Below are 26,158 nucleotides of genomic sequence, written 5' to 3' on the forward strand. Positions count from 1 at the left end.
TTTGGGGTCCCTGAGGGGAGCCGGGGGATTTGAGGGGATTTTGGGGCGTTTGAGGGGATTTGGGGGTCCCTGAGGGGATTTTGGGGCTCTAGAGGGGGTGGGGGGGCAGCAGCCCTTGTTGGGGGGGGGGGGTTTGGGGCGATTTGGGGGAGCAGAGCTGGGGGGGGGGGGGGCAGAGCTGTGCCCCCCTCCCCCCATTAACCTCCCCCCCAATTTCTCTCCCTTTTCCCCCTCCCAAATTTCCCCCTCCCAGCTCAGAAGACCCCGATGACAAACGGCTCCAACCTCGGGGCTCCTGGGGTCCCTCAACTTCTTGGGGGGGACCCCAACCCCTCCTAGTGGTACCAGGTGGGTGGATTTTTTTTGGGGGGGGGGAATTTGGGGTCTCCAGGGGGTCCCCAGGCTGATCCCACCCCCCTTTTGACCCCTCCCCAGCACAGCTACGGCACCTGTGGCTACCAGAGCCCCTGGGGCTACGGCCACAGCTGAGGGGGGACTGCACCCCCCTGTACAGACGGTGGGACCCCTCCCCAAAAATTCGGGGGGTTATTGTAAATAAAGAGGCTGTGAGGAGTTACCCGAGGCCTTTATTGGGGTTTCTGACATTTGGGAAGGGGGGGCAGCAGATTTTTGGGACCCCCAGGGAGGATTTTTGGGGTGTCCCAGGTGGATTCCAGGACCCCGCCATGGATTCTGAGGTACCCCAAACAGACCTAGGGGTTCTCCAGAGGGATTTTACAGACTCCAGGCAGATTTTGGGATGCTCCAGGTGGATTTGGAGGTGCCCAGGTGGATTCCAAGCTCCCCCTGTGGATTTTGAGCTGCTTCCAACACATTCTGGGGTGTTTCAGGTGGATCTGGAGGTGCCCCAAAAAGATCTCGGGGCGCCCAGATGGATCTGGATGTGCCCCAAACAGATTCTGGGGTGTGCCAGGTGGATCTGGATGTGCCCCAAACAGATTCTGGGGTGTCCCAGGTGGATATGGAGGTGCCCCAAACAGATTTTGGTGTGCCCAGGTGGATTCCAAGCTCCCCCCATGGATCTGGAGGTGCCCCCAGCAGATGTTTATGCTATCCAGGGTCCATTCCAGGATGCTCCTGGTGTATCCACAGCAGATCCCTCGCAGATTTTCAGCTCCCCCTGGCAGATTTCGGGCTCCTCTGGCAGATTTGGGGGTCCCCCCAGCAGATTTGGGGGTCCCCCACAGGTTTGGGGGGTCTCTAGAAGCCCCTCTGGAGCAGCCACTGCCGCACCTCAGGCCCCCAGTGCCCCCTGAGCCGCAGCGTCCCCGTCACCTCGTTCACCTGTGCCTGCACCTCGCCGACCCCCAGCGAGCCCAGGAACGCCCTCAGGTCCCGCTCCAGCGCCTGGGGGGGCACGGGGGGGGTCAGCGGGACCCCAGAGACCCCCGCGGACCCCCCCCAAAGCCCCCCACTCACCCAGATGTCGCCGTGGATGCGGCGCAGCGCCGTGAGGCGCCGGCCCTGCCGCTGGCCCAGGTACACCGGGAGGTTGTGCAGGCGAGAGCGGCGAACGAAGTACGGCAGGTCCGGGGGGGGGCCTGGGGGTAATTAACATCCCCGGGGGTAATTAACACCCTCCAGAGGGAATTAACATCCCTCAGAGGGAATTAAAACCCCCCAGGGAGAATTAACACCCCCCAGAGGGAATTCCGCGCACCCCGGGCTGAGTCAGTTCTCTTCACTACTTGATTTAGAATCAATAATTCCCCCTTCAGGGAAATATTTTGGGCACCACCTCCGATGGTAATTAACAGCCCCTGAGGGTAATTAACAGCCCCTGAAGGTAATTAACAGCCTCTCAAAGTAATTAACAGCCTCTCAAAGTAATTAACACACACACACACACCCCAAGGCAATTTGGGGTAAATAAATCCTCTTCCCTATTTGGTTTGGGGTGAATATTTTGGAATATTTTGGGATCCTCCCCCCCGTGGTAATTAACTCACACTCAGAGTAATTAACAGTCCCCCCCGAGCTAATTAACACCCCCCCAGGGGTAATTAAACTCCTCCCACAAGGTCATTAAGCTGGGGCTTATTCTCAAGAGGGCACAAGCGGCGTTAATGACCCCAGGCAATTAATAATCAGCCCCTCCCGCGGTTAATTACCCCGGGGTTAATGAGCCCCGGCCCGCTGACCTGCGGGGGGGCTCCAGCCGGACGGGGTGGGGTATTTGGGGTGCGGGGGAGGATCGGGGATGCGGCTGGGGGGCAGCAGCCGCTCCACGAACTCGAACTCGGCCGTCGACTCCTCATAACGGGGGGGCCCCGCCGGGCTCTGTGGGGACCCCCAAAAAACCCTGAGAGATCCCCCCGGCTCCCCCTCCCCGATTGATTCACCCCCAAAAGTCCCCCCCTGGCCCCCCCTCTCCCCTCAGGAACGCCCCAATTTCCCATCGCGATTCCCTCTCCCGAATCCCCTCAGGCACTAAACCGCTCCCCCTCCAATCTCCCTTCACCCCTCAAACCGCCCCCGCCCCAATTTCCCCCCTCACAACTCTCCCTACACCCCCCGCCAGAGAACCGCTCACGCCCCGATGCCTCCTCCTCGGTACCTGCACCCCTCTGACCCCCCGGCCCAGCGCCCGCAGCCTCCGGTACAGCGCCGCCATCGCCGCCATCTTGGCTCCTCCTCCGCCTTCCCGCCCTCACGACGCCATCGCGCAGCACGCATCGACGTACGCGTGACGTCAGCGCGCTCTCTCCGCGCCGCGCTCGGAGCCCTGAGGGAGCCGCTGAGGTGGGGCTGGGCCCGGAGGTCCGGGACGGGAATTCTGGGGGGACTTTGGGAGGTCTGGGGGCTACAGAGGGGTCGGGGAAAGCTCAAAGGAGGCGCTGGGGAGGATTTGAGGTGAGGGGAGCGTTCTGTAGGCTTTGGAGGGGCTCAGGGGTGCATGGGGTGAGGGCTGGAGGGTTTCAGGGAAGGTTTGGGGCGAGACCCTGAGGGGGTTTAGAGATGGGGGAGCGCTCTGGAGTGGCTTAGGGGGATTTTTAGGGGGTTTGGGGTTTATTGGGGGGTCTAGGGAAGGGCTGGGGAGGTGTTTGTGGAGCTCGGAGGGGGTTCAGGTGAGAGGGGGGGTCTGGAGGGGCTGCAGAAGCAGCTGGGGAGGCTCTGGAGGAGATTTGGGGGGGGTTGTGAAGGTTCGGGGGGTGTTGGGGGTTATGTGGAGGCCCTTTGAGGCCTTGACGGGGTCACGGCGGGGCAGCTCTGAGGGTGGGGGGCACCCAAGGGTGCTGCCAGTGTCCCCTCCCCGGTCACAGCCCTTTGTCCCCACGGCCCCAGGCCAGGTGACAAAGTCCCTGTGGGCGGGAGAGGAGGCAAAAAACGCCCCCAAAACGGCCACAATCCCACCCAAAATAGCCAGAGATACCCCAAAACCACCCCAAAACACATCCACAATGCCCTGAAAACACCCTTAAACAGCCACAGCAACCCAATAACCCCCCCAGTCACCAAAACGCCACTTACCTCCCCAAAAATAACCCTCAAACCACGCTCAGACCTCCCAAATCATCCTTCTCTCACCTTCCTCCCTTTCCTGGATCTTCCCCTCCCTTTCCAAGGGGTTCCTCCCATTTTTGGGATGTGGGGACCCCCCCTAAGCCCCCCAAATCTCCCCCCAGCCGCCGCCATGCAGCTCTTCATCCGCGGCCAGACCCTCCTCACCCTCGAGCTCTCTGGCTCCGAGACCCTCGCCCAGATCAAGGTGAGCCCCCAAATTCGGGCTGTCCCCCTCCCCAGTCCCCCCGGTTTTGGGGTGCTGACCCCCCCCGTTTGTCCCCCCTCCCCAGGAGAGGGTGGCCGAGCTTTCGGGGATCCCCCCTGAGGACCAAGTGCTGCTCCACGCCGGGACCCCCCTGGACGATGAGGCCGTGCTGGGGCAGAGCCCCCTCCCCGAATTCACCACCCTGGACCTCTCCACGCGCCTGCTGGGCGGTAATTCCGGGGGGGCCGCTAATTAGCAGGGTGTTAATTAACAAAACGAACCCCCTAACTCCCCGATTTCCTTCCTCCGCCCAGGTAAGGTCCATGGCTCCCTCGCCCGCGCCGGCAAAGTGAGGGGCCAGACCCCCAAGGTGAGCGCTGAGGTGGCTGCCCCCGGCTTTAGGGGACCCCCACGGGGTTTGGGGACCCCGCCAGGATTTTGGGGACCACCCCTGACCCCCCGTTTTTTAATCAGGTGGCCAAGCAGGAGAAGAAGAAGAAGAAGACGGGGCGGGCCAAGCGGCGCATGCAGTACAACCGGCGCTTCGTCAACGTCGTGCCCACCTTCGGCAAGAAGAAGGGCCCCAACGCCAACTCCTGAACCCCAATAAAGGAATTTGGGTCCAATTCCCGCAGTTTTGGGGCTCTCTCAGCTTTTTTCACTCTTTTTTGGGGGTTGTCATGTATCGTATGGGTGATTTTGAGGTATTTAAAGGGGTTTAGGGGTGAAAGCGGTCTCTAGGGGGTCAGTGCGCGTCGCTGAACAGCTGGCAGGGCTGTTAATGGGCGGTAATTAGAGGGAGGGGCTTAATAAGCGTTAATTTGGAGTCGGCTAATGATCCTGTGTGGAGAAGAGTTTCGTATGGGACTGGCGGAAAGAGCCGAGCGCTGCCGGAAATACCCGAGCGCTGGGGAGGGGCGGGGATAGCCGAGCTTTGACGGAAACACCCGAGCGCTGGTGAGGGGCGGGGACAGTCGAGCGTTGACGGAAACACCCGACTGGTTCCGAACGTGAGGAAGCCGAGCAGTACCGAAAATGCCCCGAGCGGTGCCTTCGCTCCCCCCAGAATCCCCCTGGGAGGGACGGAGGGACCCCCAAACCCCCCGGGAGAGGAAGGAGGGACCCCCAATTCGCCCAAAACCAGTCCGGGGTGGGCAATGGAGGGACCCCCAAACCCCCGGGAGAGGAAGGAGGGATCCCCAATTCGCCCAAAACCAGTCCGGGGGGGAGGAAGGAGCGACCCCCAATGCCCCCAGACCGGTTCCTTCACAGCCCCAGAGCCGCTGGACAGGGAAAAGGGGGCGGGGCAAACCCGCCCTGAGATATGAATATGCAAATAAAAGAGAGTTATTATGCTAATAGACGAGTGACGTAATACCTCCCGCGCTACGTGCATGAGAGGCGGGGTATGCAAATTAAAAGGGAAGAAGCGCATCATGGGAGTATTAATCAGGGGATTTGGGGGTTCAGAGAGGTTGAATTCTGAGGAAATTGGGAAAAAAGTCGAGGATTGGAAAGGGAAGAATCCCCGGACACGGATGGGAAACTCGTGATGGCGACAAAAGGGTGACCATGATGTAGATAAGACATAGAGAGGATCGGGGTGGGTGCGGGATAAGTACTCGGCATCGCTTCTCGGCCTTTTGGCTAAGATCAAGTGTAGTATCTGTTCTTATCAGTTTAATATCTGATACGTCCTCGATGAGAGGACTTCATATTAAACGGATTTTTGGGCTCGGGAGTTGGACCCGGAGCTTGCTCCCTCCGCTCCGCGCATCGTCCCGGTATTGCAGTGCCTCCGGGAACGGTGCACCCCGCCCGGGGTCATCACAGGGTTAAAGACAGATTAAAGCTGCTGCTGCTCTATCGCGATATCGCTGCCCATCGTCCCGCTATTGCAGTGCCTCCGGGAACGGTGCACCCCGCCCGGGGTCATCACAGGGTTAAAGACAGACTCAGCTCCTGCTGCTGCTGCTTTATCGCGATATCGCTGCTCTTCAGCCTCCAGCCCTTCTCTATCGCGATATCGCTGCCCATCGTCCCGCTATTGCAAGTGCCTCCGGGAACGGTGCACCCCGCTCGGGGTCATCAATCGGTTCAAAGACAGATTTAAAACGGTTTAAAGTTTAAAATCGTTTTGTTTTGTGGTTGTTTTGTGGGTGAAAAGCGCGCGGTTCGTTATCAAAATGGCCCCGCGGGGCTCCGTGAGGCGCCAGGGGCTGGCGGCGCTGGCGCTTCCCTCACGTCCCCTCACAGCGCCGCAAAATGGCGGCGCCTTCCCCGCGCTTCCTCTTGGCGGTTAAACTCCGTCATTTCGGCGCTTTCTGGGTGAAATCGGAGTTTTTTATGGATAAGGATAAATGGGAATAATGTTTAAAAGAGCGTGTGAGGGATTTGAAAGGTTTTGTTAAGTAAATTTGGGAGGGGAGGTAGGAGATGCGAGGGGGGCGGGGCTCGAGGGTTTCCTGAGGGAAACGCGGCCCAGTCTCCGCCTCCGAGCTTCTCCCGCGCCCGCGGAAGTTTCAAACTGAGCGAATCTTGTTTCTTTTTTATATTTTGCACACTTTTAACCCTTTTCCCTCTCCCTTCCCACCAGCGAGCCGCGCGCTTCTCCCCCTCTTCATCCACCGAAACAAAATGGCGGCGGCGCGGCGGGCGGGAAACCGCGCGCGAGGCGAGCGCCCCCTTCGCCCTCCTCCACCAATCGGAGAGCGGCTTTTCGCCGTCGCTGGGCAGAACAGCGCGCTCGGGACCAATCAGAAAATCGGAGCGGCCGGCGCGGGCCGCGCGCGGGGAGGGCAGGAGGGGAAGAGGCGAAGCCGCCGCCACACTCGCAGCGACCGTTGCGCACGTAGGTGGGGCTGAGGGGGGAGGGGGGGGAGAGCGGGAACGGCGCCTGCGCGCGGCGCGCGGGCTGCTCGGCGCGCGTGCGCGGCGCATGCGCCGTGGTTCGATGAGGGCGGGGCCGGTGGAGGCGCGCAGGCGCGGCGCATGCGCGGGAAGGGCGGCGCGCGGCGCGCGGGGGGGCGCGGCTGAGGGGCGGCGGCGGCGCAGGCGCGGCTGAGGCGGCGGCGGCGGCGGGAGCGGGACGGGCCCGGCGATCGCTCCGCGCTCCGGCCGCCCCCTCCCCGCGCCAGCGGCGGCGGCCCCGCCTCGCGCTCTCGCTCTCTGCGCCCCTTCTCCCCCACCCCGTCCCCTCTCCGCCCCCTTCCTTCCGCCCCTTCCCTCCCTCAGTCCCCGCCCCGCGGCCTCAGGGCCCGGCCCGGCCTCGCGTTCCGGCCTCGGCGCCGCCGCCTCAGCGCGCCCGCGCTTCCGCTTCCCTTCCCCCCCCCGCCCCGCGGCCCCTTCCCCCCCTCCCCGCACACCGGCCCCGCCATGGACGTGAAGCGGCTGAAGGTGACCGAGCTGCGGGCCGAGCTGGGCCGGCGCGGCCTGGACGCCCGCGGGCTGAAGGTGGAGCTGGCGCAGCGGCTGCAGGAGGCCCTGGACGCCGAGATGTTGGCGGCGGGGCCCGAGGAAGGCGGCGGCGGCGGCGGCGGGGGAGGCCCGGCCGCGGCGGCCTCGAGCTGCGCAGGGGAAGCGGGGCCGGCGGGAGGCCCGGGCGGGCGGCCCCACGGAGGGGACGAGGAGGAGGAGGAGGAGGAGGAAGAGGAGGAGGAGGAAGAGGAGGAGGACGAGGATGAGGAAGCGCTGCTGGCGGATGAGGACGAAGCGGCCGCCGCGGCCCCCGAGGCGGCCCCGGCCCAGCCCGGCCCCCCCGGGGAGGAGGAGGAGGACGAGGAGGAGGAGGCGGCCCCGGCCGAGCCCGCGGCGGCGCCGGAGCCGCTGCAGCCGCCGCAGGAGGAAGGAGCGGCGGCCGCGGCCGAGCCCGAGGCGGCCCCGGCGGGAGGAGGCGGCGGCCCCGGCGGAGTGAACGGGGCCGAGCGGCCGCCGGAGGAGGCGCCCAGCGGGGACGAAGCGGCCGCGGCCGAGGCCAAGGAGGAGGAGGCGCAGGCGGGTGAGAGATGGGGACGGAACCCCGGGAGCGGGAGAGAGCCCGGAGCCTCGGGAAGGGATCCCGGGAACCGGGAAAGGATCTCGGGAACCGGGAGGGGATTTCGGGAAGGGATCCCGGGAACCGGGAGGGGATCGGGAAGGGATCCCGGGAGCGGGAAGGGATCCTCGGAACCGGGAGGGGATCTCGGGAAGGGATCCCCAGAGCCCCGGGAGGGATTCCAAAGCCTCGGGAAGGGATTCCAGAACCGGGAAAAGATCCCCGAAAACCGGGAAGGGCCCCCCAGAACCCCGGGAGAAATTCCAGAGGCTCGGGAAGGGATCCCGGGAGCGGGAAGGGATCCCCAAAACCCCGGGAAAGAACCGGGAAAAGAATCCCTCAAATCATGAAAGATCCTCCAAAATCGAGAACCGGGGTAAAAAAACCTTCCGGATTTTCCGGAGGGATCTCAAAAACCGGGAAAGAATTCCCAGATTTTCGCGTGGGATTCCAAAAACCGGGAGAAATAAACTCCAAAATCGGGAAAAGAAACCGCTCCCCCCTCACAAAATTCCCGGTTTTCCCCCCAAAATTCCAATTTTCGCCTCAGAAATTGGGATTAAATCCCGTTCCCGGTAGGAAAAATCGGGATTTTGTGAGGGGGGGGAAAAAAGCGGGAAAAAAAGCGGAGTTTGGAATATTTTGGAAGCGCGGGCTGAGGGGAAAATCAATGGAATTGTTGGAATTCCCCAATTCCGAGTTGGATCTTGAGGGAAAAACCGGGAAAAATTCCAGGTTTTTCAGGAAAAAAAATCTGGGATGAGGGAAAAATTCAGGTTTCGGAGGGAAAATTCCCGATTTTTATGGATTTTTGAGGAAAATTCCCGGTTTTGAGGGGGAAAAGTTTGGAATTTGGGGAAACGATTCAAAGGAAAAGCGTTGGGAAAATCGGGGATTTTTTTGTTTTTAAGGAGAAATTTCCGAGTTTGGGGAAAGTTTTGGGATTTGGAGGGGAAAAATGGTCGGTTTTGAGGGAAATATTGGGATTTTAGTAAGGAAAATGATGTTTTTTGAGGGAAAATCCTGATTTTTGAGGGGAAAATGTTAATTTTTGAGGGAAAATCCTGAATTTTGAATGAAAAAATTCTTATTTTTGAGGGAAATATTGGGATTTTATTAAGGAAAATGATGAGTTTTGAGGGAAAAATCATCATTTTGAGGGAAAATCCTGAATTTTTGAGGTGAAAATCCTGAATTTTGAGGGGAAATCCTGGGGTTACAGGGGAAAATGTTAATTTTGGAGGGAAAATCCTGAATTTTGACAGTAAAAATTCTCATTTTTGAGGGAAATATTGGGATTTTAGTAAGGAAAATGATGGATTTTGAGGGAAAAAAATCATTGTTTTGAGGGAAAATTCTGATTTTTGAGGGGAAAATGTTAATTTTTGAGGGAAAATCCTGAATTTTGACAATAAAAATTCTTGGTTCTGAGGGAAATATTGGGATTTTTTAATGGAAATGATGAATTTTGAGGGAAAATCCTGCATTTTCAGGGTAAATATTCCCATTTTTGAGGGGAAAATTGGGATTTTTTATTAGGAAAATGATGTTTTTTGAGGGAAAATTCTGATTTTTGAGGTGAAAATGTTGATTTTGGAGGAAAAATCCTGAATTTTGAGTGGAAAAAATTCTTGGTTTTGAGGGAAATATTGGGATATTTTAAGGGAAATCATGAATTTTGAGGGAAAAATCATAATTTTGAGGGAAAATCGTGAATTTTGAGGGGAAATCCTGGGGTTAGAGGGGAAAATGTTAATTTTGGAGGGAAAATCCTGAATTTTGAATGAAAAAATTCTTATTTTTGAGGGAAATATTGGGATTTTTTAATGAAAATGATGAGTTTTGAGGGAAAATCATCATTTTGAGGGAAAATCCTGAATTTCTGAGGTGAAAATCCTGAATTTTGCGGGAAAAATTCTCATTTTTGAGGGAAATATTGGGATTTTTAAAGGAAAGTGATGGGTTTTGAGGGAAAATCCTGAATTTTGAGGGGAAAATATTGAATTTGGAGGGAAAATCCTGAATTTTGATAATAAAAATTCTTGGTTCTGAGGGAAACATTGGGTTTTCTTAATGAAACTTAAGAATTTTGAGGGAAAAATCATCATTTTGAGGGAAAATCCTGAATTTCTGAGGTGAAAATCCTGAATTTTGCGGGAAAAATTCTCATTTTTGAGGGAAATATTGGGATTTTATTAAGGAAAATGATGGGTTTTGAGGGAAAAAAATCATTGTTTTGAGGGAAAATTCTGATTTTTGAGGGGGAAAATGTTAATTTTTAAGGGAAAATCCTGAATTTTGAGTGAAAAAATTCTTATTTTTGAGGGAAATATTGGGTTTTTATTATGGAAAATGATGGGTTTTGAGGGAAAATCCTGAATTTTGAGGGGAAAATATTGAATTTTGAGTGAAAAAATTCTAATTTTTGAGGGAAATATTGGGTTTTTTTAATGAAAATGATGAGTTTTGAGGGAAAAAATCATCATTTTGAGGGAAAATCCTGAATTTCTGAGGTGAAAATCCTGAATTTTGAGGGAAAAATTCTCATTTTTGAGGGAAATATTGGGATTTTTGAAGGAAAATGATGGGTTTTGAGGGAAAATTCTGAATTTTGAGGGGAAAATATTGAATTTTGAGTGAAAAAATTCTCATTTTTGAGGGAAATATTGGGTTTTTTTAAGGAAAATGATGAGTTTTGAGGGAAAAATCATCATTTTGAGGGAAAATCCTGAATTTCTGAGGTGAAAATCCTGAATTTTGAGGGAAAAATTCTCATTTTTGAGGGAAATATTGGGATTTTATTAAGGAAAATGATGGGTTTTGAGGGAAAAAATCATTGTTTTGAGGGAAAATTCTGATTTTTGAGGGGAAAATGTTGATTTTTGAGGGAAAATCCTGACTTTTGTGTGAAAAAATTCTAATTTTTGAGGGAAATATTGGGTTTTCTTAATGAAACTTATGAATTTTGAGGGAAAAATCATCATTTTGAGGGAAAACCCTGAATTTCTGAGGTGAAAATCCTGAATTTTGAGGGAAAAATTCTCATTTTTGAGGGAAATATTGGGATTTTTTGAAGGAAAATGATGGATTTTGAGGGAAAAATCATAATTTTGAGGGAAAATCCTGATTTTTGAGGGGGAAAATGTTGATTTTGGAGGGAAAATTCTGAATTTTCAGAGTGAAAGTTTCATTTTTGAGGGAATAATTGGTATTTTTTTAAGGAAAATGTTGATTTTTGAGGGGAAAATGTTGATTTTTGAGGGGAAAATGTTGATTTTGGAGGGGAAAAAATGAAATTATTCCCGTTTTTATCTCAAACTTGGTTTTTTATGGGCTAAGAGATGAAAAATCTCCATTGTGGGACACCGGAAAAAGATAAAAACTTGGATTTTATGGAAAAATTCCCAAATTTTTTTGGTTTTTTAGGATTTTTTTTCCTTTTCCATGGAAAATCCCAGGGAAATTTTCATTTTTTTTGAGGATTTTAAGTTTTTTTTGTGTTTTTTTAACCCATTCCCGCATTCCAAATGGGAATTTTTCCTTCCCCAGGTTTAATTTTGCCTTTCTAAAACTTGGAAAATTCATTAAAACTCCGAGAATTCCACGGAATATTTCCATTTAACTCATTTTTTAAGGAAAAATTTGGATTTTTAACCACTTTTTACCACTCTAAATCCCAAAAAAAAATCAAAACTCCAAGATTTCCGTGGAATTCTTGGATTTAGTCGATTTTTAAGGAAAAAAATGAAAATTTCAGTTCAAATTCCACCTTCAAAACCTGAAAAAATCCAAGATTTTCATCGTTTTAATTCGATTTCTAAATTAAATATCTCAATTCCAACATTTTTTAATCCCTCAAAATCCTGGAAAACCCCAAAATTCCCGAGGAATGCTCGGATTTCATTTCCCTAGAAGCAAAAAATCGTCATTGTGACCTTTTTTACCCCAAAAATTCATTAAAAATTGACATTTTTGTGAAATATCCCCGTTTAATTCAACTTTCAACCCAAAAAATCCTCATTTTAACCCCAAAAATCCAATTAAAAATCGATATTTTTATTGAATATTCAACTTTTAACCCAAAAATTCATCAATATAACCCCAAAAATCCAATTAAAAATTGTTATTTTTATGGAATATTCACTTTTTACCCAAAAATTCCTCTGTTTAACCCCAAAAAACCCCTTAAAAATCAACATTTTTACAGAATATTCAACTTTTAACCCAAAAAATCTTCAATTTAACCCCAAAACTCCAATTAAAAATCAATATTTTTTCGGAATATTCAACTTTTAACCCAAAAATTCCTCTTTTTAAACCCAAAAATCCAATTAATAATTGATATTTTTATTGAATATTCAGCTTTTAACCCCAAAATTCTTCATTTTAACCCCAAAAATCCAATTAATAATTGATATTTTTATTGAATATTCAGCTTTTAACCCCAAAATTCTTCATTTTAACCCCAAAAATCCAATTAAAAATTGGTATTTTTATTGAATATTCAGCTTTTAACCCAAAAATTCCTCATTTTAACCTCAAAAATCCAATTAAAAATCGATATTTTTATTGAATATTCACTTTTAACCCAAAAATTGCTCATTTTAACCCCAAAATCCAATTAAAAATTGATATTTTTATTGAATATCCACTTTTAACCCAAAAATTCCTCATTTTAACCCCAAAAAACCCCTTAAAAATCAACATTTTTACAGAATATTCAACTTTTAACCCAAAAATTCATCGTTTTAACCCCAAAAAACCCATTAAAATTACATTTTAATTAAATATTCAACTTTTAACCCAACAAATCCTCATTTTAACCCCAAAAATCCAAGTAAAAATCGATATTTTTATTGAATATCCATTTTAACCTAAAAAAATCCTCATTTTAACCTCAAAAGCCCATTAAAAATTGATATTTTTATGGAATATTCAACTTTTAACCCAAAAATTCATCATTTTAACCCCAAAAATCCAATTAAAAATTGACATTTTTACAGAATATTCAACTTTTAACCCAAAAATTCCTCATTTTAACCCCAAAAAACCCATTAAAAATTACATTTTAATTAAATATTTAACTTTTAACCCAACAAATCCTCATTTTAACCCCAAAAATCCCATTAAAAATTGATATTTTTATGGAATATTCAACTTTTAACCCAAAAATTCCTCACTTTAACCCCAAAAATCCAAGTAAAAATCAATATTTTTATTGAATATTCAACATTTAACCCAAAAAATCATCACTTTAACCCCAAAAAGCCCATTAAAAGTCAACATTTTTACAGAATATTCAACTTTTAACCCAAAAATTCATCGTTTTAACCCCAAAAAACCCCTTAAAAATTGATATTTTTATTGAATATTCACTTTTAACCCAAAAAAACATTGTTTTAACCCCAAAAATCTGTGAAAAATTGACATTTTTAGGGAATATTCAACTTTTAACCCCAAAATTCCTCATTTTAACCCCAAAAATCCAATTAAAAATCAATATTTTTATGGAATATTCGGGATTTTGGGGCTACATTCGGGATTTTGGGGCTAAATTTGGGATTTTTGGGGCTAAATTTGGGATTTTGGGGCTAAATTTGGGATTTTTGGGGCTAAATTCGGGATTTTTGGGGATAAATTCGGAATTTGGGGCTAAATTTGGGATTTTTGGGGCTAAATTCTGGATTTTGGGGCTAAATTTGGGATTTTTGAGCTAAATTTGGTATTTATGGGGCTAAATTTGGGGTTTTTTTGGGTCTAAATTTGGGATTTTGGGGCTAAATTGGGGATTTTTTGGGGCTAAATTTGGCATTTTTAGGCTAAATTTGGGGTTTTTGGGGTTAAATTTGGGATTTTGGGGCTAAATTTGGGATTTTTGGAGCTAAATTTGGGATTTTGGGTTAAATTTGGGATTTTTGGGGTTAAATTCAGGATTTTTGGGGCTAAATTTGGGTTTTTTGGGGCTAAATTTGGGATTTTTGGGCTAAATTCGGGATTTTGGGGCTAAATTTGGGGATTTTTGGGGTTAAATTCGGGATTTTGGGGCTAAATTTGGGATTTTTGGGGCTAAATTTGGGGTTTTTGGGGCTAAATTTGGGGTTTTTGGGGCTAAATTTGGGATTTTTGGGGCTAAATTCAGGATTTTTGGGGCTAAATTCAGGATTTTGGGGCTAAATTTGGCATTTTTTGGCTAAATTTGGGGATTTTTGGGGCTAAATTTGTGATTTTGGGGCTAAATTTGGGATTTTTGGGCTAAATTCAGGTTTTTTGGGGCTAAATTTGGGATTTTTGGGACTAAATTTGTGATTTTTGGGGCTAAATTTGGGATTTTTGGGGCTAAATTTTTGATTTTTGTCGCTAAATTTGGGATTTTGGGGCCAAAATTTGGGATTTTTGGGGCTAAATTCGGAATTTTTGGGGCTAAATTCGGGATTTTTGGGGCTAAATTTTGGATTTCGGGGCTAAATTTGGGATTTTTGTCGCTAAATTTGGGGTTTTTGGGCTAAATTCGGAATTTTGGGGGCTAAATTTGGGATTTTGGGGCTGAATTCGGGATTTTTGGGGCTAAATTCGGAATTTTTGGGGCTAAATTTGTGATTTTTTGGGCTAAATTTGGGATTTTTGGGGCTAAATTTGTGATTTTTGTCGCTAAATTCGGGTTTTTTGGGGCTAAATTTGGGATTTTTGGGGCTAAATTTGTGATTTTTAGGGCTAAATTTGGGATTTGTGGACTAAATTCGCAATTTTGGGGCTAAATTTATGATTTTGGGGCTAAATTTGGGGATTTTTGGGGCTAAATTTGTGATTTTGGGGCTAAATTCCGGATTTTGGGGCTAAATTCGGAATTTTGGGGCTAAATTTGGGATTTTTGTCATTAAATTCGTGATTTTTGGGGCTAAATTCAGGATTTTTGGGGCTAAATTTGTGATTTTTGTCGCTAAATTTGGGATTTTTGGGGCTAAATTCGGGTTTTTTGGGGGCTAAATTCAGGATTTTTGGGGCTAAATTTGGGATTTGTGGACTAAATTCGCAATTTTGGGGCTAAATTTGGGGTTTTTGGGGCTAAATTCGGAATTTTTGGGGCTAAATTTGTGATTTTTTGGGGCTAAATTCGGGATTTTTGGGGTTAAATTCGGGATTTTGGGTTAAATTTGGGGTTTTTGGGGCTAAATTTGTGATTTTTGTCGCTAAATTTGGGATTTTTAGGGCTAAATTTGCGATTTTTAGGGCTAAATTCGGGATTTTGGGTTAAATTTGGGGTTTTTGGGGCTGTTTGGGCAGGTGAGGAAGAGGAAGAGAAGGCGAAGGCGGGCGGCGCCGAGGCCGAGCGGCGCGGGGTGAAACGGCTCCGGGACGAGAAGGACGAGCACGGCCGCGCCTACCACGAGTTCCGTGAGGAGGCCTACAACAGCCGGTGGGAATTCCGGGAATTCCGGGAATTTTGGGAATTTTTGGGAATTTTTGGGAATTTTTTCGATTTTTTTTTGATTTTTTTTCGATTTTTTTTCAATTTTTCTGGGTTTTTTCTGATTTTTTTATGAATTTTTTGGGGGGTTTTAAGGAGTTTTGGAATTGTTCTAGAGCAATTCCAAGATCAGGGAATTTCTGAGGATTCGGGAAATTTTGGGAATTTTGGGAATTTTTGGGAATTTTTTGGGATTTTTTTGGGATTTTTTTGGGAATTTTTTCGATTTTTTTTCGATTTTTCTGGGTTTTTTTCTGATTTTTTTAAGATTTTTTTGGGAGTTTTAAGGGGGTTTGGGATTGTTCTAGAGTAATTCCAAGATCAGGGAATTCCTGAGGATTTGGGAATTTTTTCCTGGAATTTTTGGGAATTTTTTTGGAATTTTTTGGATTTTTTTTTGATTTTTCTTCGATTTTTCTGGGGTTTTTTCTGGATTTTTAAAGATTTTTTGAGGGGTTTTAAGGGGGCTTGGGATCATTTTAGAGCAATTCCAAGATCAGGGAATTCCTGAGGATTTGGGAATTTTTTCCTGGAATTTTTGGGGATTTTTGGGAATTTTTTCGATTTTTTTTCAATTTTTTTTCGATTTTTTTTCGATTTTTCTGGGTTTTTTTCTGATTTTTTTATGATTTTTTTGGGGGGTTTTAAGGAGTTTTGGAATTGTTCTAGAGCAATTCCAAGATCAGGGAATTTCTGAGGATTCGGGAAATTTTGGGGAATTTTTGGGAATTTTTGGGAATTTTTTGGGAATTTTTTCGATTTTTTTTCGATTTTTCTGGGTTTTTTTCTGATTTTTTTATGATTTTTTTGAGGGTTTAAGGAGTTTTGGGATCATTTTAGAGCAATTCCAAGATCAGGGAATTTCTGAGGATTCGGGAAATTTTGGGGAAATTTTGGGAATTTTTGGGAATTTTTGGGAATTTTTTCGATTTTTTTTCGATTTTTTTTTCGATTTTTTTTCGATTTTTCTGGGTTTTTTCTGATTTTTTTATGATTTTTTGGGGGGGTTTTAAGGAGTTTTGGAATTGTTCTAGAGCAATTCCAAGATCAGGGAATTTCTGAGGATTCGGGAAATTTTGGGGAATTTTTGGGAATTTTTGGGAATTTTTTGGGAATTTTTTCGATTTTTTTTCGATTTTTTTTCGATTTTTTTTTTATTTTTCTGGGTTTTTTCTGATTTTTTTAAGATTTTTTTGGGGGGGTTTTAAGGGGGTTTGGGATCATTTTAGAGCAATTCCAAAATCAGGGAATTTCTGAGGATTTGGGAATTTTTTCCTGGAATTTTTGGAAATTTTTTTGGAATTTTTGGGAATTTTTTCTGATTTTTTTATGATTTTTTTTTTAATTTTTCTGGATTTTTTATTAATTTTTAAAGACTATTTCTGGGGGTTTTAAGGAGTTTTGGGATCATTTTAGAGCAATTCCAAGATCAGGGAATTCCTGAGGATTTGGGAATTTTTTCCTGGAATTTTTGGGGATTTTTTTGGATTTTTTTTGGAATTTTTAAAAATTTTTTTTGGATTATTTTTGGATTTTTCTGGATTTTTTATTAATTTTTAAAGATTTTTTTCTGGGGGTTTTAAGGAGTTTTGGGATTGTTCTAGAGTAATTCCAAAATCAGGGAATTCCTGAGGATTTGGGAATTTTTTCCTGGAATTTTTGGGAATTTTTTGGGATTTTTTTTGGATTTTTTTTGGATTTTTTTTTTCATTTTTCTGGGTTTTTTTCTGGATTTTTAAAGATTTTTCTTGGGGTTTTAAGGAGTTTTGGGATCATTTTAGAGCAATTCCAAATTCAGGGAATTCCTGAGGATTTGGGAATTTTTTCCTGGGATTTTTTGGAATTTTTTTTTTTTTTTTTTTTGGATTTTTTCTGGATTTTTTATTAATTTTTAAAGATTTTTTGGGGGGGTTTTAAGGAGTTTTGGGATCATTTTAGAGCAATTCCAAGATCAGGGAATTCCTGAGGATTTGGGAATTTTTTCCTGGAAAATCCCCCAAAAATTCCCCAAAAAATCCCCCCAAAATTCCCAAAAAATTCCCAAAAAAATTCCCAATAAAATCCCAAAAATTTTTTTTTTGGGGGGGGAATTCTTTTGGGATTTTGGGAATTTTTTCCTCCCAGGAATCCCGGAATTTATCCCAAATTTTTGGGGATTTTTCCAGATCCAAATCGCCGCCGCCGCCGGAGGAGGAACCGCCCGAGGGGGAAGAGGACGAGAGCCTCGTCATCCTCGACACCTGTACGGGAATCCCGGGAATTCCAGAGGGTTCCAGGAATTTGGGATCCTTGGGGGAGGGGAGGGAGAATTCCCTGGAATTTTTGGGGGGGATTTTGGGAATTTTTGGGGGATTTTTTGGGATTTTTTGGGATGATTTTGGAATTTTTGGGGATTTTTGGGGGGTTTTTTTGGATTTTTTTAGGGGTTTTTTGGGATTTTTCTGGGTTTTTTGGGGGATTTTGGGAATTTTTGGGATTTTTTAGGGGATTTTTGGGGATTTTTTTGGAATTTTTTGGGATTTTTTTGGGATGATTTTGGGATTTTGGGAAATTTTTGGGGGGGATTTTGTGATTTTTGGGAGTTTTTTGGGATTTTTTGGGATGATTTTGGGATTTTTTTGGGATCACTTTGGAATTTTTGAGGATTTTTTAGGATGGTTTTGGGATTTTTGGGAGTTTTTTGGGATTTTTTGGAATTTTTTGGCATCATTTTGGGATTTTTGGGGATTTTTTTGGGATTTTTTGGGATTTTTTGGGATCATTTTGGGATTTTTGGCAATTTTTGGGGATTTTTTGGGGATTTTTGGGGATAATTTTGGGATTTTTGGGAATTTTTGGGATAATTTGGGGATTTTTTGGGGCAATTTTGGGATTTTTTGGAAAGATTTTGGGAATTCCAGAAGTTTCCAGAGGATTCCAGGAATTTGGGATCCTTGGGGGAGGGGAGGGAGAATTCCCTGGAATTTTTTGGGGGGGATTTTTGGAATTTTGGGAATTTTTGGGGATTTTTTTTGGATTTTTTGGGAACTTTTGGGATGATTTTGGGATTTTGGGGAATTTTTTTAGGATTTTTTGGGATTTTTTGGGATCATTTTGGAATTTTTTGGGATATTTTGGGATTTTTGGGAATTTTTGGGATGATTTTGGGATTTTTGGGACTTTTTTCGGGATAATTTTGGGGATTTTGGGAGTTTTCAGGACAGTTTTGGGATTTTTTGGGATCATTCTGGGATTTTTTGGGATCATTTGGGGATTTTGGGGGATTTTTTGGGGGGATTTTGGGATTTTTGGGGATTTTTCCGGATGATTTTGGGATTTTTGGGGAGTTTTTTGGGATGAGCTGGAATTTTTTCGGGATTATTCTGGGATTTTTTGGGACAATTTTGGGATTTTTTGGGATCATTTTCGGATTTTTTGGGATTTTCTGGGATCATTTTGGGATTTTTTGGGATGATTTTGGGATTTTTGGGGATTTTCTGGGATCATTTTGGGATTTTTTTGCATTTTTTGGGATCATTTTGGGATTTTTTGGGGATTTTGGGATTTTTGGGGATTTTGGGGGATTTTTTGGGATTTTTTGATATGAGCTGGAATTTTTTCCGGATTATTCTGGGATTGTTTGGGATCATTTTGGGATTTTGGGGGATTTTTTGGGATGATTTTGGGATTTTTTGGGGATTTTGGGATTTTTGGGGATTTTTTGGGATGTTTTTGGGATTTTTTGGGATGATTTTGGGATTTAGGGAATTTTGGGATTTTGGGATCTGTTGTCCCCAGACACGTCGGACCTGCAGTTCCGGGATGAGATTTGGGATTTGGGATTTGGGAATTTTGGGATTTGGGATTTGGGAATTTTGGGATTTATGGAATTTTGGGATTTTGGGATTTGGGATTTGGGAATTTTGGGAATTTTGGGATTCAGGAATTTTGGGAATTTTGGGATTTATGGAATTTTGGGATCTGTTGTCCCCAGACACGTCGGACCTGCAGTTCCGGGATGAGATTTGGGATTTGGGATTTGGGAATTTTGGGATTTGGGATTTGGGAATTTTGGGATTTATGGAATTTTGGGATTTTGGGATTTGGGATTTGGGAATTTTGGGAATTTTGGGATTCAGGAATTTTGGGAATTTTGGGATTTATGGAATTCTGGGATTTTGGGATTTGGATTTGGGAATTTTGGGAATTTTGGGATTTAGGAATTTTGGGAATTTTGGGAATTTTGGGATTTGGGGATTTGGGGATTTGGGGATTTATGGATTTGTTGTCCCCAGACACGTCAGACCTGCAGTTCCGGGATGGGATTTGGGATTTATGGATTTAGGAATTTGGGAATTTGGGATTTGGGAACTTTGGGATTTATGGAATTTTGGGATTTATGGATTTATGGAATTTTGGGATTTATGGAATTTTGGGATCTGTTGTCCCCAGACACGTTGGACCTGCAGTTCCGGGATGGGATTTGGGATATTGGGATTTATGGAATTTTGGGATTTGGGATTTAGGGAATTTGGGAATTTTGGGATTTTGGGATTCAGGAATTTTGGGAATTTTGGGAATTTTGGGATTTATGGATGTGTTGTCCCCAGACACGTCGGACCTGCAGTTCCGGGATGGGATTTGGGATTTGGGAATTTTGGGATTCAGGAATTTTGGGATTCAGGAATTTTGGGATTTATGGAATTTTGGGATTCGGGAATTTTGGGAATTTTGGGATTTATGGAATTTTGGGATTTATGGAATTTTGGGAATTTGGGGATTTTTATGGATCTGTTGTCCCCAGATACGTCGGACCTGCAGTTCCGGGATGGGATTTGGGATTTGGGAATTTTGGGATTTTGGGAATTTTGGGATTTATGGAATTTTGGGATTTGGGAATTTTGGGATTTATGGAATTTTGGGATTTGGGATTTATTTGGATTTAGGAATTTTGGGATTTGGGATTTAGGGAATTTGGGAATTTTGGGATTCAGGAATTTTGGGAATTTTGGGATTTATGGATTTAGGGATTTATGGATTTAGGGAATTTTGGGATTTTGGGATTCAGGAATTTTGGGAATTTTGGGATTTAGGGAATTTTGGGATCTGTTGTCCCCAGACACGTCGGACCTGCAGTTCCGAGATGGGATTTGGGATTTTGGGAATTTTGGGATTTAGGGAATTTTGGGATTTGGGAATTTTGGGATTTATGGAATTTTGGGATTTTGGGATTTTGGAATTTTGGGAATTTTGGGATTTATGGAATTTTGGGATGTGTTGTCCCCAGACACGTCGGACCTGCAGTTCCGGGATGGGAATTTTGGGATTTGGGAATTTTGGGATTCAGGAATTTTGGGATTTATGGATTTAGGGATTTATGGATTTAGGGAATTTTGGGATTTAGGAATTTTGGGATTCAGGAATTTTGGGATTTATGGAATTTTGGGATTTATGGAATTTTGGGATGTGTTGTCCCCAGACACGTCGGACCTGCAGTTCCGGGATGGGATTCGGGAATTTTGGGATTTGGGGTTTGGGAATTTTGGGATTTGGGAATTTTGGGATTTGGAATTTTGGGATTTGGAATTTGGGAATTTTGGAATTTGGGAATTGGGAATTTTGGGATTTATGGAAATTTGGGATTTGGGAATTTTGGGATTTATGGAATTTTGGGATTTTGGGATTTATAGAATTTTGAGATTTGGGATTTATTGGGATTTAGGAATTTTGGGATTTGGGATTTAGGGAATTTGGGAATTTTGGGATTCAGGAATTTTGGGAATTTTGGGATTTATGGAATTTTGGGATTCAGGAATTTTGGGAATTTTGGGATTTATGGAATTTTGGGATTTTGTAATTTTGGGATTTAGGGAATTTGGGAATTTTGGGATTCAGGAATTTTGGGAATTTTGGGATTTATGGAATTTTGGGATTTATGGATGTGTTGTCCCCAGACACGTCGGACCTGCAGTTCCGGGCCAGCCGGGACCGTTACGGGGGCCAGCCGCTCTTCTCCGAGAGATTCCCGGGACTCTGGGCCGGAGCCCGCAGCACCCACGGCGTCACCCGGGGCAGGGTGTGCTTCCAGGCCAGGGTGAGACAACAGCCGGAACAGCCGGAATAACGGCAACAGCCGCCGGAATGGGCCACGGCAACAGCCGCTGGGATAGCGGGAATGGCGGTGGGAATGGGAACAGCCAGAATAACGGCAACAGCCGGGATAGCGGGAATGGTGATGGGAATGGGAATGGGAACAGCCGGAATAACGGCAACAGCCGGAGCGAGCCACGGCAACAGCCGGGATAGCGGGAATGGTGATGGGAATGGGAATGGGAACAGCCGGAATAACGGCAACAGCCGCCGGGATAGCGGGAATGACAATGGGAATGGGAACAGCCGGAATAACGGCAACAGCCGCCGGGATAGCGGGAATGACAATGGGAATGGGAACAGCCGGAATAACGGCAACAGCCGCCGGGATAGCGGGAATGACAGTGGGAACGGGGGGAATGGGAACAGCCGGAATGGGCCACGGCAACAGCCGGAATGGGCCACGGCAACAGCCGGAACGGGCCACGGCAACAGCCGCTGGGATAGCGGGAATGACAATGGGAATGGCAGGAATGGGAACAGCCGGAACGACGGCAACAACAGCCGGGATAGCGGGAACGGTGATGGGAATGGGGGGAATGGGAACGGAGAGAACGGGAACAGCCGGAATAACGGCAACAACAGCCGGGATACCAGGAACAGGCGGGATAGCGGGAATGGCGATGGGAATGGGAATGGGAACAGCCGGAGTAACGGCAACAGCCGGAACGGGGGACGGCAACAACAGCTGGGATAGCGGGAATGATGGGAACAGGCGGAATGAGGGGAATGGCGGGAATGGGAACAGCCGGAATGACGGCAACAACAGCCGGGATAGCGGGAATGACGATGGGAATGGGAATGGGAACAGCTGGAACGACGGCAACAGCCGGAACGGGGGATGGTAACAACAGGCGGGATAGCGGGAATGGCGATGGGAATGGCGGGAATGGGAACAGCCGGAATAACGGCAACAGCCGGAATGGGAACAGGGGGAATGACAATGGCAGGAATGACAGGAGGGAGAACAGGAACACAGGAATAACGGGAACAGGCGGAACGATGGGAACAGCGGGAATGACAATGGGAATGACAGCAGGGGAACGATGGGAATAACAGGAATGGGAACAGCGGGAATAACGGGAACAGCCGGAATAACGGGAACAGGCGGAATGAGAACAGCCGGAATGATGGGAACAGGGGGAATGACAATGGCAGGAATGACAGCAGGGAGAACAGGAACACAGGAATAATGGGAACAGCGGGAATGATGGGAACAGCGGGAATGACAACAGCCGGAATGATGGGAACAGCGGGGAATAATGGGAACAGCCGGAATGGGAACAGCCGGAATAACGGGAACAGCGGGAATGACAATGGCAGGAATGACAAGAGGGAGAACAGGAACACAGGAGTAACGGGAACAGGCGGAACGATGGGAACAGCGGGAATGACAACAGGAATGACAGCAGGGGAACGATGGGAATAACGGGAATGGGAACAGCGGGAATAACGGCGGGAATAACGGGAACAGCTGGAATGGGAACAGCCGGAATGATGGGAACAGGGGGAATGACAATGGCAGGAATGACAGCAGGGAGAACAGGAACACAGGAATAATGGGAACAGGCGGAACGATGGGAACAGCGGGAGTGACAACAGCAGGAACAACGGGAATGAGAACAGGCGGAATAACGGGAACAGGGAGAACAGGAACACGGGAATAACGGGAATGACAACAGCCGGAATAACGGGAATGAGAACAGGCGGAATGGGAACAGTGGGGGGGAACGGCAGCGGGAACAACGGGAAAGGGGAACAACGGGAAAGGGGAACAGCCGGAAAGAACAGCCGGAAACAACAGCGAGAACGACGGGAAAAAACCGGGAAACGGGAATTGGGGTGGGAAAGGGGAATTTTGGGGGGGGTTTGAGGGAAATTTGGGAATTCTGGGGAATTTTTTTGATTTTTGGGAACGTTTTGAGGGAGATTTGGGAATTTTGGGGGGATTTAGGGATTTTTGGAATTTTGAGGGAAATTTGGGAATTTTGGGGAATTTTTTTTGATTTTGGGGCTGTTTTGAGGGAGATTGGGGAATTTTGGGGAATTTTTTGGAATTTTTTGGAACATTTTGAGGGAAATTTGGGAATTTTGGGGAATTTTTTTGGATTTTTGGGATGTTTTGAGGGAGATTTGGGAATTTTGGGGGGAATTGAGGAATTTTTGGAATTTTGAGGGAGATTTGGGAATTTTAGGGAATTTTTTTGGATTTTTGGGAACGTTTTGAGGGAGATTTGGGAATTTTGGGTGGGGATGGAGGAATTTTTGGAATTTTGAGGGAAATTTGGGGGAATTTTTGGGGATTTTTGGTCTGTTCTGAGGGAGATTTGTGAATTTTGGGGGGATTTAGGGATTTTTGGTCTGTTCTGAGGGAGATTTGGGAATTTTGGGGAATTTTTTTGGATTTTTGGGAACGTTTTGAGGGAGATTTGGGAATTTTGGGGGGATTTAGGGATTTTTGGTCTGTTCTGAGGAAGATTTGTGAATTTCTGGGGGGATTTTTGTGCAGTTTTGGAGAGAATTTATGAATTTTTGGGGCGGTTTTGGAATTTTTGGCAAGATTTTGATTTTCCCGGGGGTATTTTGGCAGAGCCTGAGGTGGATTTGGGGGTTTTGGTGCCCGTTTTTTTTGGGGTTTGGGGTTTTTTTTGGGGTTTTTCCCCCGTTGTTTGATGCCAAACGGGGAATTTTGCCGCAGGTGTCGCAGATCCTGCCCGGGAAGGAGGGCAGCTCCGAGGTGCCGCTGCTGCGCGTGGGCTGGTCCGTGGATTTCTCCCACTCCCAGCTGGGTGAGCCCAAAATCCCCAGATTTCGGCCCAAAATCTCGAAATCTCAGCCCAAAATCCCGAGATTTGAGCCCAAAATCTCAAAATCCGGCACCAAAATCCCGAATTTCAGCCCAAATTCACAAAATCCTGCCCCAAAATCCCGAAGTTTCAGCCCAAAATCCCCAAATTTCAGCCCCAAAATCTCAGCCCAAAATCCCAAAATTTCGGCCCAAAATCTCAGCCCAAAATCCCAAAATCTCAGCCCAAAATCCCCAAATTTCAGCCCCAAAATCCCCAAATTTCAGCCCAAAATCTCAAAATCCGGCACCCAAATCCCCAAATTCAGCCCAAAATCCAAAAATTCAGCCCCAAAATCCCCAAATTTGAGCCCAAAATCCCGAAATTTCAGCCCAGAATCCCAAAATCTCAGCCCAAAATCCCCAAATTTCGGCCCAGAATCCCAAAATCTCAGCCCAAAATCCATTCTTGATCCCAAAATCCCAAAATCTCAGCCCAAAATCCCGAAATTTCAGCCCAAAATCCCAAAATTTCACCCCAAAATCCCAGAATCCGGCACCAAAATCCCCAATTCTGATCCCAAAATCCCGAAATTTCAGCCCAGAATCCCCAAATTTCAGCCCCAAAATCCATTCCTGATCCCAAAATCCCAAAATCTCAGCCCAAAACCCCCAAAAAATCTCAGCCCAAAATCCCAAAATTCAGCCCCAAATCCCCAAATTTCGGCCCAAAATCCCAAAATCTGGCACCAAAATCCCAAAATCTCAGCCCAAAATCCCAAAATTCAGCCCCAAAATCCCAAAATCTCAGCCCAAAATCCCCAAATTTCAGCCCAAAATCCCCAAATTTCAGCCCAAAATCCCAAAATCCGGCACCAAAATCCCAAAATTTCCATTTTCCCTCCCAAAATTCCCATTTTTCTCCCCCAAATTCCCATTTTTCTGCTTAAATTCCGATTTTCTCCCCGAAAATTCCCTTTTTCTCCCCAAAAAATTCCCAAAATTCCCATTTTCCTGCTTAAATTTTGATTTTCCCCTCCAAAAATTCCCATTTCCCCCCAAAAATTCCCATTTTTCCCCCCAAAATTCCCATTTTCCTCCCTAAAATTCCCATTTTTTTGCTTAAATTCCTATTTTCTCCCCCAAAATTCCCTTTTTCTCCCCAAAAAATTCCCAAAATCCCCATTTTCCCCCCCAAAATCCCCATTTTCCCCCCCAAAATCCCCATTTTCCTCCCTAAAATCCCCATTTTCCTGTTTAAATTTTTATTTTCTCCCCCAAAATTCCCATTTTCCCCAAAAAAATTCCCATTTTCTCCAAAAAAATTCCCAAAATTCCCATTTTCCCTCCCAAAATTCCCATTTTCCCCCCAAAAATTCCCATTTTTCTGCTTAAATTCCGATTTTCTCCCCGAAAATTCCCCTTTTCTCCCCCAAAAATTCCCCAAATTCCCATTTCCCCCCTAAATCCCCCTTTTCCCCAAAAAAATTCCCATTTTCTTGCTTAAATTCTGATTTTCCCCCCAAAATTCCCATTTTTCCCCCCAAAATCCCCCTTTTCCCCCCAAAAATTCCCATTTTCCTCCCAAAAATCCCCATTTTTCTGCTTAAATTCCCATTTTCTCCCCGAAAATTCCCATTTTCTCCCCAAAAAATTCCCCAAATTCCCATTTTTCTCCCCCAAATTCCCATTTTCTCCAAAAAAATTCCCTAAATTCCCATTTTCCTGCTTAAATTTTGATTTTCCCCCCCAAAAATTCCCATTTTCCCCCCAAAATTCCCATTTTTCCCCCCAAAATTCCCATTTTCCTCCCTAAAATTCCCATTTTTCTGCTTAAATTCCGATTTTCTCCCCGAAAATTCCCTTTTTCTCCCCAAAAAATTCCCAAAATTCCCATTTTTCTCCCCCAAATTCCCATTTTCCTCCAAAAAATTCCCATTTTTCTGTTTAAATTCCGATTTTCTCCCTGAAAATTCCCATTTTCCCCCCCAAAATTCCCATTTTTCTGCTTAAATT

At 46.1% G+C, this 26,158-nt stretch overlaps 3 protein-coding genes and 1 non-coding gene across 5 annotated transcripts in view; 3 read left to right on the plus strand and 1 right to left on the minus strand.

The window, feature by feature from the left end:
- Positions 1 to 570: 570 nt before the first annotated feature.
- MRPL49 (mitochondrial ribosomal protein L49) lies at positions 571 to 2,666 on the minus strand. Its single transcript, XM_086871129.1, has 4 exons — positions 2,579 to 2,666; positions 2,163 to 2,301; positions 1,441 to 1,562; positions 571 to 1,368 (listed from the first exon to the last, which is right to left on the minus strand). Exons 1-4 carry the CDS (start codon positions 2,642 to 2,644, stop codon positions 1,222 to 1,224), a joined length of 474 nt encoding a protein of 157 aa, XP_086727255.1. The 5' UTR covers positions 2,645 to 2,666; the 3' UTR covers positions 571 to 1,221.
- On the plus strand, positions 2,625 to 4,364 carry FAU (FAU ubiquitin like and ribosomal protein S30 fusion). Of its 2 annotated transcripts, none has more exons than XM_086871130.1 (5): positions 2,625 to 2,763; positions 3,648 to 3,730; positions 3,816 to 3,960; positions 4,045 to 4,100; positions 4,205 to 4,364. In XM_086871130.1, the coding sequence occupies exons 2-5, from the start codon at positions 3,656 to 3,658 to the stop codon at positions 4,328 to 4,330; spliced, it is 402 nt and encodes a 133-aa protein (XP_086727256.1). In that variant the 5' UTR covers positions 2,625 to 2,763; positions 3,648 to 3,655; the 3' UTR covers positions 4,331 to 4,364. The 2 variants fall into 2 exon arrangements, with proteins under 2 accessions (XP_086727256.1, XP_086727257.1); XM_086871131.1 differs by lacking the exon at positions 2,625 to 2,763 and adding an exon at positions 2,767 to 2,874.
- A 993-nt stretch (positions 4,365 to 5,357) lies between these two features.
- On the plus strand, positions 5,358 to 5,548 carry LOC111945786 (U2 spliceosomal RNA). Its single transcript, XR_002871814.1, has one exon. It is a non-coding gene; the product is annotated as a U2 spliceosomal RNA (small nuclear RNA).
- Positions 5,549 to 6,794: 1,246 nt separating this feature from the next.
- Positions 6,795 to 26,158, plus strand: part of HNRNPUL2 (heterogeneous nuclear ribonucleoprotein U like 2) — a 52,262-nt gene continuing 32,898 nt past the window's right edge. Inside the window, exons 1-5 of the mRNA XM_086871132.1 lie at positions 6,795 to 7,727; positions 15,045 to 15,177; positions 17,394 to 17,470; positions 21,162 to 21,301; positions 24,056 to 24,146. Coding sequence (XP_086727258.1) covers positions 7,106 to 7,727; positions 15,045 to 15,177; positions 17,394 to 17,470; positions 21,162 to 21,301; positions 24,056 to 24,146 — 1,063 coding nt within the window. The 5' untranslated portion in view covers positions 6,795 to 7,105. The remainder of the gene's footprint in view (positions 7,728 to 15,044; positions 15,178 to 17,393; positions 17,471 to 21,161; positions 21,302 to 24,055; positions 24,147 to 26,158) is intronic.

Source organism: Cyanistes caeruleus, chromosome 34 (assembly GCF_971803275.1).
Source record: "Cyanistes caeruleus chromosome 34, bCyaCae1.hap1.1, whole genome shotgun sequence".
In the NCBI taxonomy this organism is placed as follows: domain Eukaryota; kingdom Metazoa; phylum Chordata; class Aves; order Passeriformes; family Paridae; genus Cyanistes; species Cyanistes caeruleus.